Source organism: Odontesthes bonariensis, chromosome 12 (genome assembly GCF_027942865.1).
Source record: "Odontesthes bonariensis isolate fOdoBon6 chromosome 12, fOdoBon6.hap1, whole genome shotgun sequence".
NCBI lineage: Eukaryota > Metazoa > Chordata > Actinopteri > Atheriniformes > Atherinopsidae > Odontesthes > Odontesthes bonariensis.
The window spans coordinates 25,975,194-25,987,919 of NC_134517.1; the positions used below are offsets into that span (position 1 = coordinate 25,975,194).

A 12,726-nucleotide genomic window follows, 5' to 3' on the forward strand; every position below is an offset into this window, starting at 1 on the left:
TTTAGTACTTCATAAAACACAATTTACTGTTAGAACCAACGTGGCTTCCAGTGTCTAGAACTGGAATAGTTTCTTATAACAAATCAGAAGACACAAGCTAAGTACATCTTTGGCATGATTAAACACACTTCACATGAATCTGTTTGGCATTCTTAAATAACATATTCTTTCATTAAGATAATCAATTTCAAGCTCTTCCAGACACCAATTGTTGGCACTTGATTTACATTGTGTGTAATACAAGGTCCACACTTTGTCAGGCTTTGTCTTTCGAAAGGGTAGGGTATTTTAGTTGGTTCCCTCTTTTTATTTAGACATCTCACATCAGTCATCACAACCAGGTCAGAGTCTTGACTGACAGTTGTTGTTCTTCATATGACACTTTGTCGAGGCGGCAACGACACAAGCAACACAAATATGAAAATCACCAGGGAAACAGAAGACCCCAAATCCATTTTCTGTCAAAAAGTTTCATGCCCTGACATAAATCAAAGAAGTTGTGTAAATCAAAGTAGATCAATACGATATATTAGCTCTAAAATAAATAGGTTGTTGTGAAACTTTAAATATATTAGGGTACTGTTTGGACTATGGCTACAGAAATGAACATTTCTCTATTACACACTCACATGTACTTAAAAAAAAAAAGAACACAAAAGCATTAACTTGAATCACAAATACATAAAAATGACCACAACAAAAACATGACCCGATATACAAGCCATAAACCACATAGATTTTCACCAATGAAATCTCCACTGTCTCATAGACCAAAACAAGAACAAAGTGAATGGTACTGTAGTACTGTTAATGTCTGTTTTCTAAAGGCACACAGCTAATATTTGCAAGCACTTGTCTGCACTCTGGTGCTCACAGGTGAAATTACATTTGGTCTGTGTGGTTAACATTCACAGGAGGCACAGTACACAGCCAAAGTTCAGTACATTCAAATGTCAGAACTGGTAGCTGCAGCATTTGTTTTTCTTTTCAATCTTCACAGTTCCAGCCTCGAACAACAAAAAATAATGTCAAGTCCTCTCTTTGACATTAATCTTTTTTTCATAATGTATTTCCTCTGGGGCATGGTGGGATTAGAATACTGCGGGAAAGCATTTATATTTGAGGAAATAAGGGCAGAAAAACATGAAAATATCATGAAAAAACTGCAACAAGGGATGTGTCGGGAAGTTCAGTTGACATTTGCTGCGGGAAATTATAAGTTTTTTAAAAAAAACTGTGTTTTTTGCTTTTTATTCATTGGACTGATAGAATGTTCCTTTGAATGTGACAGGTGCCTAATAGAAGGTGAGGGATTATTTTTTCTAGTTTTAATCCTCTCCTATAAATGAAACTTCCCCCACATTACCTTAATTACTGCTTTAAGACACATCACTTGAAAGTAATGCATTCTTACAAGCTGTGGTCTTGAAGGGGTCTTTGTCACAACAGAGTTGATAGACACTCTCTATCTGAACTGCCAATTACATCATGTGTCTTTGTGTTTTACTCATCTGTGCAATGCAGTTTGGGCTGATTTTGGTCAAACAAGAGCTGAGGTTGAGGCTTGTTTTAACGCGTTTCTCTCTTTGGCGCCTGTTGCAGAACCAGACTCTGACCACCTCCTTCTCCAGATGGAGGCCTTTGGCTATGCGGGCTATTTCCTGAGAGGAGGGCTTACTTTTCTCAACAAAGCTGCGCTCAAGGGCCTCCTTAGCTCCAAGGCTGCAGTATCAAACAAGGGACAGAGGAGAAAGCAATATACTGTGAGACTGAAGTTGTTGTAAGGTATATTTTATACATTTAGTCCTCACAATACACACCTGATAGTTGTTCTTCTTTTCCTCTTCCGCTCATTCATTCCTATTTTATCATTGTACAAGGCTGCAGTGAAGTCAGAGAACAGATAACTATTTTAGTATGCCTGTGCTTCAGTAATAGTAGAAAATGACAACTTTAAGCACCACTGCTTTGAAATAGCATGACAGATAGCATACCCTACATGACCTTTGGATGAGGTAATGTCCTACTGATTGCCAGAGCAAGTACCATCATATAACTGTGATTTCCTTATGAATAGACAGAAGTGCAACATTTTCAAAACCAGATAAAGAATATCTCTTGTGCCACTTTAATCCGGGTTCAAGATTCCTCTATTTTGGAGTCACAATTATGCAATTCCTCTCTCTTTTTTTCACTTCAAAAATCAGAAATATTCTGTACAGCCAGAAAGAACATCTTTAATATGTTTAGGAATAATATACAAGTCAGAAAAACTAGAACAAGCTCCCTATAAAAACCTACAAAACAGAAGTTGCATTAAAGTTTGGTGTCTGTAGGTGCTACTGGGGAAGAGATGGCTCAGAGTATGATAAGAAAAGAAAAGACATTTTTTTACCCTCATAACATATAGATTGTACACATTCATACACATTTGATATGAATAAATGTCCAGTATACAGATATCATAAAGACCAGGGATTTATTTTACCAAAAACAATAATCAAATATAGATAATGAAATATATTTTTTTAGACTTGTCTTTTCCACAAGTCTGAAAAAAGAAACGTTAGAGAGGTGAAAAAATCTCATACAAAATAGAAAAAATAAATAAATGCTTTTGGTTTAACCTTATTGGATGGTTAAAGATCAAACCTACTCTAAATAAACTCTCCAGTGGGGTTGATGCAATGTGTGTGACTCACCACCAGCCAGCTCAGCTTCGTCAAGCCATTTAGCCAGAATGGCCTTGAGTTTGCAGGCGTTCTTAAAGCTCAGCTGCAAATTTTCAAAGCGGCAGATCGTGGTCTGGCTGAACTCTGAGCCATGCACTGCAGCGAGAGCCTCGCCTACATTAGTCTGAGTGTAGCCTGAGGTCAAAATGAAACAGAAATAGAAACACTCAAACAGAGGAGAGGCAAGGCAAACAAACAAAAGGACATATAACAGTGATGTACAGTGAGATTATTTCAAGTTATTTTAAGTCACACTCACCAAGCTTGATCCTGCGTATTTTGAAGTCATTTGCAAACATTTCCAGCTCTCGTATCTGTGGGGAATCCATGGCAGGGGTGTCGTCTTGGTCCCGTACACTCTTCCTTTGGGCGTCATTTTTCACCTCACCACTGGGGCCTCCAGGGGCCTCATCCACTGAGAGGAGGGCAGAGGGCAGCGAGGAGAAACCATGGCCAATGGCACATGAACTGCTATTTAACCCGTGATCCGGAAACTTGTATATGCAAGGAGTCAGGGACCCTGAAGAGAGAATGAGAGGGCAGAAGAGGTTAAAAAATTGAAGGTATGAAAAATAGGTGAGGCCTTCTGGCTGTCAAAAAGGTTTTAAAAGCTGCAAGTCACACATGCATCCTTAGAGTCTTTATTTTAATACAAAACCCAGTGTTTCCCGGGACACACTCTTCAGTAACTGTTAAAAATTGAGATCTTTTTTCACTTCTTTGTTTTAGCTGACAGATGGTGTTGTCTTTTTTTTTTCATTAAATGCCACAATATTACAGCTTCCATTCTCTGCTTGAATTAAGATTCACACCTTAACAGCCAAAGGAATTTATTCCTTTCCTTATTTTGTACAGCACCATCTTGACTTTAGCTAACATTATTCCACCTACAGACAGAGGCAATCACTCACTGCAGTGTTTGTGCGGATATTTGTTGCATGGAATAAGATCTCCTTTTGAAGCTACACTCCTGGCAGACACTTACAACATTTCCATTTACTGACAAAGAACAATAAGCTTAGCCTGAAAAAGACAGTATTTGAAATGAATCCTTAAGTAGAGCTAATGTGTTTTCAGGGGCTTGATGATTAGGTATTCTTTTCGCTGTCAGTTAACACAACACATTCTAGCTTAAATACATTTGCTTGGGTTCCCTTCCTCTATTTATCTTAAATCCAGTGTATTAAACAAGAATATACACTGTACAACTATATCCAGCTGCCTTGTAATATTTATGCAACATGCCTCAGGCTTTTGGCTTAATTTTTGTTTTGATTATTCATTATTGTGGCAAGTGGCTGTTGATGTTGAGTAGTTACATTGAGTTGAAGTGATGGCTCTTTCTGTTAATCACTTATGACAGATTAATGACAGATGACCACCCTATGTGAGGATGACTAAATGTCATTTGGAATGTGATGCTATACTTTACATCACAATTGCTGTGAAGAAAAACTGTACTGATGAATTGCATGTGAGTAAAATATCATATTTATCATATGAGACCAAACACGAGGCATTTCCTAACATTGTAATATGAGACTACTGACAGATCCACTGTGGTCTGTGCTATGAAGATTATGTAGAATGCTATAGCTGGAACATTACAGCATCTATGGGTAATGCTTTACCCTCCTCTTGTGCTCATGGGGTTGCAGTGTAAACTGTGTTACACAACAGAAAAGGCTAATTATAAATCAAGTGTTTGGGGGGACAGTAAACGTTGCTTGTTAAGCTGAATTATTTAGGTTCTATTTATGGCACATATGAATGCGTTTTCATACGAATGAATTTATCAGGTACGCCTAACGTAAGAACTAACCATCCACCCACGGCACCACATGGACAGATTGCCAATCCATCACAGGGCTAAGACAGAGGCAGAAACAACCATGCTTGCTCTCATTTACATTTATTGGTGATGACTAACCTACCACAATTCTCATGTCTTTGGACTGCTAAGACGAAAACGAAGGAGATGAAAACCACTGAGGACAAAGAAGAATATGCATTGCAAACGTGTGTATATGCTTTTCATCCTAAATTCTTCTGGTGACCTTCTTACTGTTTGACATTGAACGAACCGCCGCACAACTGTGGCCAATTGTTAAAAATGCAAAAGGAAAAATCCCCTATTTGTGAAGATTATAAAGTTCTCTTTTTGGGGAAACTGTTTCAGAGGGTTTGAGAAAACATGTCACAGGTACATTTGTCCTCTTGTCCAATAAGTAGTAGTATCATAATCCATGGTTGCAATATGTGAGAAGGTAACATGTCACCTTCCATTATTCCCTTCTTTAAGGCCAATTCAAGTGTAGTGAAACAAGGAAGGTGGACGTCATCATGTGGAAACATATATGGACTAAGGAAAATTTAGTAACTGTACAATATTTGATATTTCTTGTAAAACTGCAGCACTGTGGATCAGTGTAGCTTGTATACACTCTGTCATCGGATCAGTTTTGGTCTTAAAAAGTGTTATAATACATTTACTGACATTTCAGATATTTAGTTTTTGTGCTATTGAACTCTATTTTGTCACATATATACATTTCTCTGCTCATTTGAATAAGATGTTTCCTTCCATTAAATTGGGCAGATGTAGCACACAGCAACATCTTTTCCATTGAACCTGGGATGACAGAATGCGACAAAAGCTTCTATAGGAATTCTGATTACATGAAACATTGCCTGACAATAGAGATGTTTGAGCTATTTTGGTCTTTAGAGCTGTAACACTATAATAGCTCCCACACTGTTCTAAATGGTTAGGTTTCTAGGAGAGGATGCTATCATTGACCCTTTGCATTGTTCAGTTGGACCTATATTCAACCTGGAGAGTAAAGCTTGCAGATTCCACACCAAAATGGTATACTTTAGGGATTTTCTTGTGAAGAAAGAGTGGTAATATTTCTTTAGTAATAATTCTTATTTCACTTACACAGATTATATCTGCCTCTCTCTCTGGCCTTTAGCTCCCAAAGCCATTTCCTGATTGATAGCTGTCTTTTAAAATGCTTTCAACTAGTCAGTGCCCTGTGCACATCACTTCATTTAATAATCTGTGAGAAGTGTTTTGAGGAAGAATCTTCTCCCCAGGGAACAACCTTTCTTGGTTGAGTCAGCCACTCCCCTACAGACACATACACTGACACACACTATCACACACAAAACCTTGCCAAGCTTGTTAAAGAGAATAAGAGAATGTCTCCGGATGTCTACCCTGATGTTCCCCTGAGATACAGCTATACTGCAGTGGAGACAGCAATTGTTTTGCATGCTATGTTGACAGACTGGGCAGCAGGCCCCACTCATTACACAGGTGGGCTAACTGGCTGTGTGAAAGCTCCTCTCTTCCCTTTTTTTACACGGACATGAACCTTCCAGTTGTAACGTCCCCAAGCAAAGCCCTGAGCAAAGCCAGAGAGCAAACAAACTGACGAGCACAAAGTTGCCATGTGAAAGTTACAGCACTTTTACTTCTCCCAAAACTAACTTTTTTATAAAGTGTCATTTCTCTACGGCCAATGTCTTTGCAAACAAGTAACTATTTACAGATCCAGCAAATAGGATCAAGTTTTCTGCACCTGACCATGACGTTAATTAGACAAAAAAGACTAACTGAAAGGGAAACTGAAGAATTAATAATTCACCACTGACATCATGTTAATTATAAATGGACAGTGATTTGTGAGTATGAATTATAAATGGACACTTTACTATTAGCACACAGTTTAAAGGCCAGTCACTGCGATGGTCCCTGGGTGCATCAGAGCACACAGATAACTTGCACATCTGTAAAGTCACGATCAATGGTGTGTGATCTTACAGATCTTCAGAATAACAAATGCTGCCATCCAGACAAATGCCTGTCCCAGGGAAGACCTTGCTAATTCAACATGACAATGCCAAGTCACATTGTGCACCTATTACAGCAACATCTTACTGCAAGTCCAGGAGCTTAATTAGCCTGTCCAGAGAGAGATGTGAAACAAAACTATATATAAGAAAGGAGGCCTCAAAATGTTGATGAAAAATCTTCTGTCAGGGAGTGTTATTAAAAGATGAGGAGATGCAACACAAGGGTGAACATGCTCCTGTAACTTTTCCAACTCAAAATGAGCCAAACCTGTTTCTTTACAGGATTTGATATGTTTTTAAATCATCGCATTCTGTTTTCATTTGACTGTCCATTTGGTCATGCATGCAGACATGGTCAATAATTATGCTTAAAGAATATGTGGTCTCTAGTGGTCATGACAGCAAATGTATGTGAAGGGGTAAAAATGGCATCCATAACAATGCGGTCAACCATGATTCATTTCTTACTCCACCAAATGTTTTGATCTCTAAGAACAACCAAGTGATTTGTTTGAAAAAGACAACCAAAATCTGACAACATTTCACTGTAATATGTTGTGCTTACAAGTAAGCAAGGCAATCAACAAAATGTTTGAAAGCACTTAACTGCTCTATCCACCCTCCTTATGAAGTCTTTTTGGATTCTTAATTTATGTAGAAATGTTCATATAAGTTGCATTTCCCCTCTGCTGCTTGCAGGGGTGGTACTTTTCATAATACTGTTTGGAGCTGTAATGATGGGTATAAACAAATTGCCTATATGGCCAATTCAACAGGGGGACTTGTTTTATTTGCCCTTTCACCAGGATCTCAATTTTTTTGGATACTTGGTTGTAAGATTACACTTTTTACATATTCCCTATTTAATCCATTATTATCCATTTGTCTTATTTTATCCATCTTACCACAGTTCTCATATCTCCATGTGGAGTTTAATGATATCATCTTAGCTTTTTTTTTTTATTCATTAAATCCACTACACACTCTTTAAAGACCCCTCTTACATATACTATTTCAATGAGTCATTTGTCAATCTCCATTGTTAACACATTTGAGGAATCTTTTTCCCCTAATCTTCTCACAAGCCTTTTTTTCTTTTTCTATTCTAATCTTGAGGCCAGAGCTGCACTCTGATTGATTTTTATGCTATTTGAACACTGAGTGAAGAATCTGAGATCATTAAAGTAACAAATTAGCCAATTTTCTGGAGGTAATAAAAGAGGACACCTGATTAATTTAATCCTAATGCCTAATGCCTCACCAACTTTTGACACTTCTAAGGTTTATTGACAATAACTCAATTCTATCAGACCATTTCCTTGAGTTGGTTGATTTTTCTGGGGCAGAGCTCCAGTGCTCAGAGACAGTAACAGTCTTGTCTGTAAGATTTGATTTCGTCTGCAGATGTTAATTATTTCAGGTCATCAAGGTTCATTTCTATGGTCAGTCTTCATCTGACAAAGAAATGCATCAATGCTTAAAAGGCTGTTTGTTTCCTTATACTTTTGTTTTTCTTCTTGTATTATTATTATTATCATTATTACCTGTCCATCCATTTTCTATACTTGCTTAATCCAGTTCAGGGTCGTGGGGGGCTGGAGCTCATTCAAGCCACCACCAAGGTGAGAGGTGGGGCACTCCCCGGACAGCTCGCTAGTCCATCACAGGGCCACACAGAGATAAATGAGACAAACAACCACACATGCTCACATGCACTCGGGTCAATTTAGAATCATCAATTAACCTAACATACATGTCTTTGGGTGATGGGAAGAAGCCGGAGTATCCAGAGAGAACCCGCGCACACACGGGGAGACAGAAAGGCCCCAGCTGGGATTCAAACCAGGATCCCTCTTGCTGTGAGGCAGCATTATTATTATTATTATTATTATTATTATTATTATTATTATTATTATTATTATTATTATTATTATTATTATTATTATTATTATTATTGTTGGTCTTCATAAGATCAGTATGCATGTGTTACCTGCTCATAGAGTTTACCTGTTGAATAAGTTTTGGTGTTTCTTATGTTCTGTCTTCATGTCTTGGACATTATTATGTTACCATAGAGTGATTTGACACCACGGGACATCTGAGCTGATCCTGAGCTTCTTTACATGGGGAAATTAGCATTGAGTGTTATGCTCCATCACTGGTGCAATTCCCTCTGACTGTTTTAAACTCAACATCTCTGGGCTTAAAGAGCTCAAGTAAGGTAATCAAGGCTGGAATTGATTTCAACTGGTAGCACACTTTAAATTTAATGGAGAGTAAACATTTTTTTTGCTCAATATAAACCATCAGCTGCTGGCACAGGAATAACTGTGTGCTTGTGTTTGTTTGAGAGTGCATAAGTGTGAAGAGGGTGTGAATCTTTTCTTTACCTTGCAATGGGTTTGCACCACTCACCATGTTAGGGTGAGAGACGCCACAGGTCTGCAGGATACGAGTCTGAGATATGCTGGCAGAAAGCATCTCCTGTGCTGCAGAGGAAGAGGGAGAAAGGCACAGACATCACCATATAATGTAATCGCCTGCCTGATAATTAGCATCATCTAAGATAACCATCACTCTGAGCATAGCATTCAAATTTTCACAGTGATTATTTATAAGATGTCACATTTGTCGCCTCACACACAAACATGATTTTGAGTCTAACAAAGTATCCACACATGAAACTTTGTGAACCTGAGGTAATACTGAGACACATATAGAGCATCTGATCAAGCTGGTGCTACATAACCCGCCTAGTTACAACAAATTCCTCTGCCAACACTTCCACTCACCTGCCATCATGCCATAGGCTGCCTGCTGGTTGCTGTAGTGACAGGGAGTGACTGGGTAATGTAAGCTTGGGGGTCCGTTACCGAGAGCATTCCCTAGGGAAGAAGTGGACAGGTGCATATGGGAGCGCTTGGACACCTGACCCAGGGACAACCCAGATGATACTGATGGAGACAAAAGTGGTTAACATCTCAGCAGACAAGAGAAAACTAAGAGCTTGAAAGATTTTTCAGTTAAGGATCTTATACCGAAACAGCTCGGCTTTGGATATGACCCTGAAACCATTGCTAGCTGTCACATTTGTATCAGCTCTAGAGAAATAAGATCTATGAACTCTGAAGTGCATCTTGAATATGTCACCTTGCATATACTCGTGTAGCATCGAGCTAAGAGGAGCACAGTTGTGGTGGTAAATGCAGACACACGTTTTGATCATGACTTTTCTCAAAATGGCTGATTTACATATCTCTCTGAATGCTCTTCTTTGTTGCTAATTACCTAATTATTCATGTATTCATGTTGATGCAGTTTGGTGCTCACTCCAGGCACTAATGAGTGCTTACTAGTATTGTTAAGATGCACACTGATGTGTCTTAAAAAAAACATCAAAAGACTCTGCCACTGAAGATAATTTTCCCATAATTGTGGATATCTGAATATTATAGATTTTACATATTTCACAGGAAATGGTCATATTCATTGTTAGTCATGAACTCATGAGATTGTGCAGCCTGAGTGAAAAAATATTTTACAAGCCATGTTTCCCCTGCTGCAATGTCCAAATGATACACGAATGATGTTCTGCATGATCTAATCCTGTCTATTCAAAGCTATGACAATCACCAGGCACCAAAATCCCGTGGAAGTTTTCTTCACAATACCCCATTATGATAATGAGCTTGGGGAGTCTGTCATACTGATTAACATATTCTCAAAGCAATTATCCACTGACAGCTGAGCCAAACTAACCGATTCGATATATTTACACCATTTAGATCAGATTTGACCAAATGTACAGTATTTTTCATTTAGATTAATTCTCCACATTACCTGCAAACACAATATTGCAGTCATAAGTATTGCTGCATAAGCATGGTTTGGTCAATTATATGTCATTAGGAGCAATTTACAGGCCTACCTGTACATGTGCCTATCTTCAATAGTAGTAAATCCCTCCAGAGTATGTTAATGTGCACAATATGGTGCACTGTCAACATCTTTCCCTGAAGATGACGACAGGAGTCATCGCAGCTGGTATTTACTATCATGACATGACATATTATATATATATATATATATATATATATATGTGTGTGTGTGTGTGTGTGTGTAAGTGTGTAACATTAAAAAATTATGAGCCCATTTTACCTGCAGAGACCATGCTGTGAGCATGGGAGTTGGTTGGCAGGCAGTCACTGGTAGAGCCATGGTGCATGAGGATTGGCAAGGGTGAATCTCCTGCCAGAGGGGTGAAAGAGTCGGCACCAAATGCCTGACATGCCATTTCTTTGGCTTTGTTGAATGATCCCAATAGCACACTGATGTTTGTTCCTCTACAGGATTCTTGTCTTCACCTGCCCCTGACTTGCTTTATTTGGTCTTGTGTCCCATTGTTTGTTTGCTTGTCCTTCGTCTTTTCTTGTCTTGCCTTCTTGAAAATCTGCTTTCTGGCTGTTATGCTCTTTCTTGCTATGTACCTTTCCTCTTGCCTTCTTGTCTTCTGCTTTGTGTATTTTTCGTCTAGTTGTCTTACAGCTTCAGTATCGTCTTCTCGTCTTGTCCGTTTGTCTCTGGCTCAGTCCAGCATCTCCCCTCAGGCACTTGGGAATTTGAGCTGCGAATAGTCACTTTTTTTCCCAGAGGGTACTGGTTGTGAGCAGCTCTGCCGGACTGCTTCACAGTTTTAGGCACAGCTTAGAAAAGTCTCTCGCAGATGAATTGTTGAAGAGCTTCAGGTTCAATTTTAAATCTTCTATACACCTGCTCATGTTGAGGTCTCTACAATGCAGCTCCCTGTCTTTTTTCACCATCATAGATTCATCTTAGCCGGCATCTGTCATACTCGCAGCATTTTTCAGCCCTTATCTACTGCAGGTATTTATATCCCACCCACCTACATCTAACAACCCCCCCCTCAACCTATAAGATCCCCTATTTCCCATCAAGCTGCCCCCCCCCTTCCAATTCTATGTCAGTGCTTTAATTGCTTGTGTTTGTACTTCTCATCCCGTGTCCAAATCCGGGATTAGGGTACAGAGCGGCTGGGAAACACGATCTTCTCCACCTCTCTGTCTCTCTCGCTCTGTTGCTTTGTCCATGCCTGATTACAGGATTGTATGGAAGCAATGGGAAAAACAAAGTGAACAGTTTTCCGTTTTTAACATGCCTCTCTATTTCTTTTTTTTTTTCCTCAGCATTGCTGCATCTTTTGTCTTTTGCGCATTTAAAAATGATTTAACAATGAAGTTAGAACATGATCCTAAAGTTTGGCCATCAAAAGAGATTTGGAATCTCAAATGACTTTCACCAACTCTTAGCCCTTATTTAGCTTCTCAGGTCTATGACTTGCTCACAATCAAAAGCAAAGTAAAAGGAGGGGCAGATTTTCAAGATTTATACATACTCTCCAACCTTGTCTCAATAATCAGTAGCAATGTGCTCCTCAAATAGCTGCCTGACCCTCAGGTGGTCTTACAGTATATAAATTTTATTTGAAATGTAATTAGGAAAGTGTAGTTAACAAGAGTTGTAGAGGTCAGGTTGAGGTCTGAAAGAGCAATTTTCCCATAGAACTGCTCGTATGATTAATAGACTGGCAAAATCAAACTACTATTTTACTGCAAAAGACCCTTAAGAAGATTCAGCAGACTGTGGAACCTGGTGCATTGTGCCATTGAGCTGCAGTACCTGAATAACTATGACCGCTATGGAAAACGGTCCTGCAACTTCACTGCAAAAGTCTGTTAGGGAGGCATGGATTTAAAAAAAAAATCCAGCAAATTCTAGGGAAAAACATTGCACATCTGTAAAAAAAAAGTTGACAATGAGAAGTAGATGGCTACTTTAGAACAATGATTCCAAACACATTTCAAAATCCATAATGAGCTACTTCCACAGGAGCAAGCCAGAACTTTTTTCCATAGCTTACATTTTCTCTGACAGATGATAAACATCATGGAAAATCTGTGGTGAAACCTCAAAAGAGAATGACGTGCAAGATGGCTCCAGAATCTCACAGAGCTAAAAGCCTTTGACAGAAATAACACCTAAAACTCGCTCATCAACAGAAAATAAAGGAGCACCTACAGGCTGTGATTTTTGACAATGGGTTTTCTATATTGCT

The 12,726-nt window shown here is 38.8% G+C and overlaps 1 protein-coding gene across 1 annotated transcript; it reads right to left on the reverse strand.

The window, feature by feature from the left end:
• On the reverse strand, nucleotides 1-11,487 carry pou1f1 (POU class 1 homeobox 1). The gene is made up of 7 exons (XM_075479885.1): nucleotides 10,752-11,487; nucleotides 9,386-9,547; nucleotides 8,984-9,082; nucleotides 2,992-3,252; nucleotides 2,703-2,867; nucleotides 1,821-1,881; nucleotides 1-1,722 (listed from the first exon to the last, which is right to left on the reverse strand). Exons 1-7 carry the CDS (start codon nucleotides 10,885-10,887, stop codon nucleotides 1,482-1,484), a joined length of 1,125 nt encoding a protein of 374 aa, XP_075336000.1. The 5' UTR covers nucleotides 10,888-11,487; the 3' UTR covers nucleotides 1-1,481.
• Nucleotides 11,488-12,726: the final 1,239 nt, after the last annotated feature.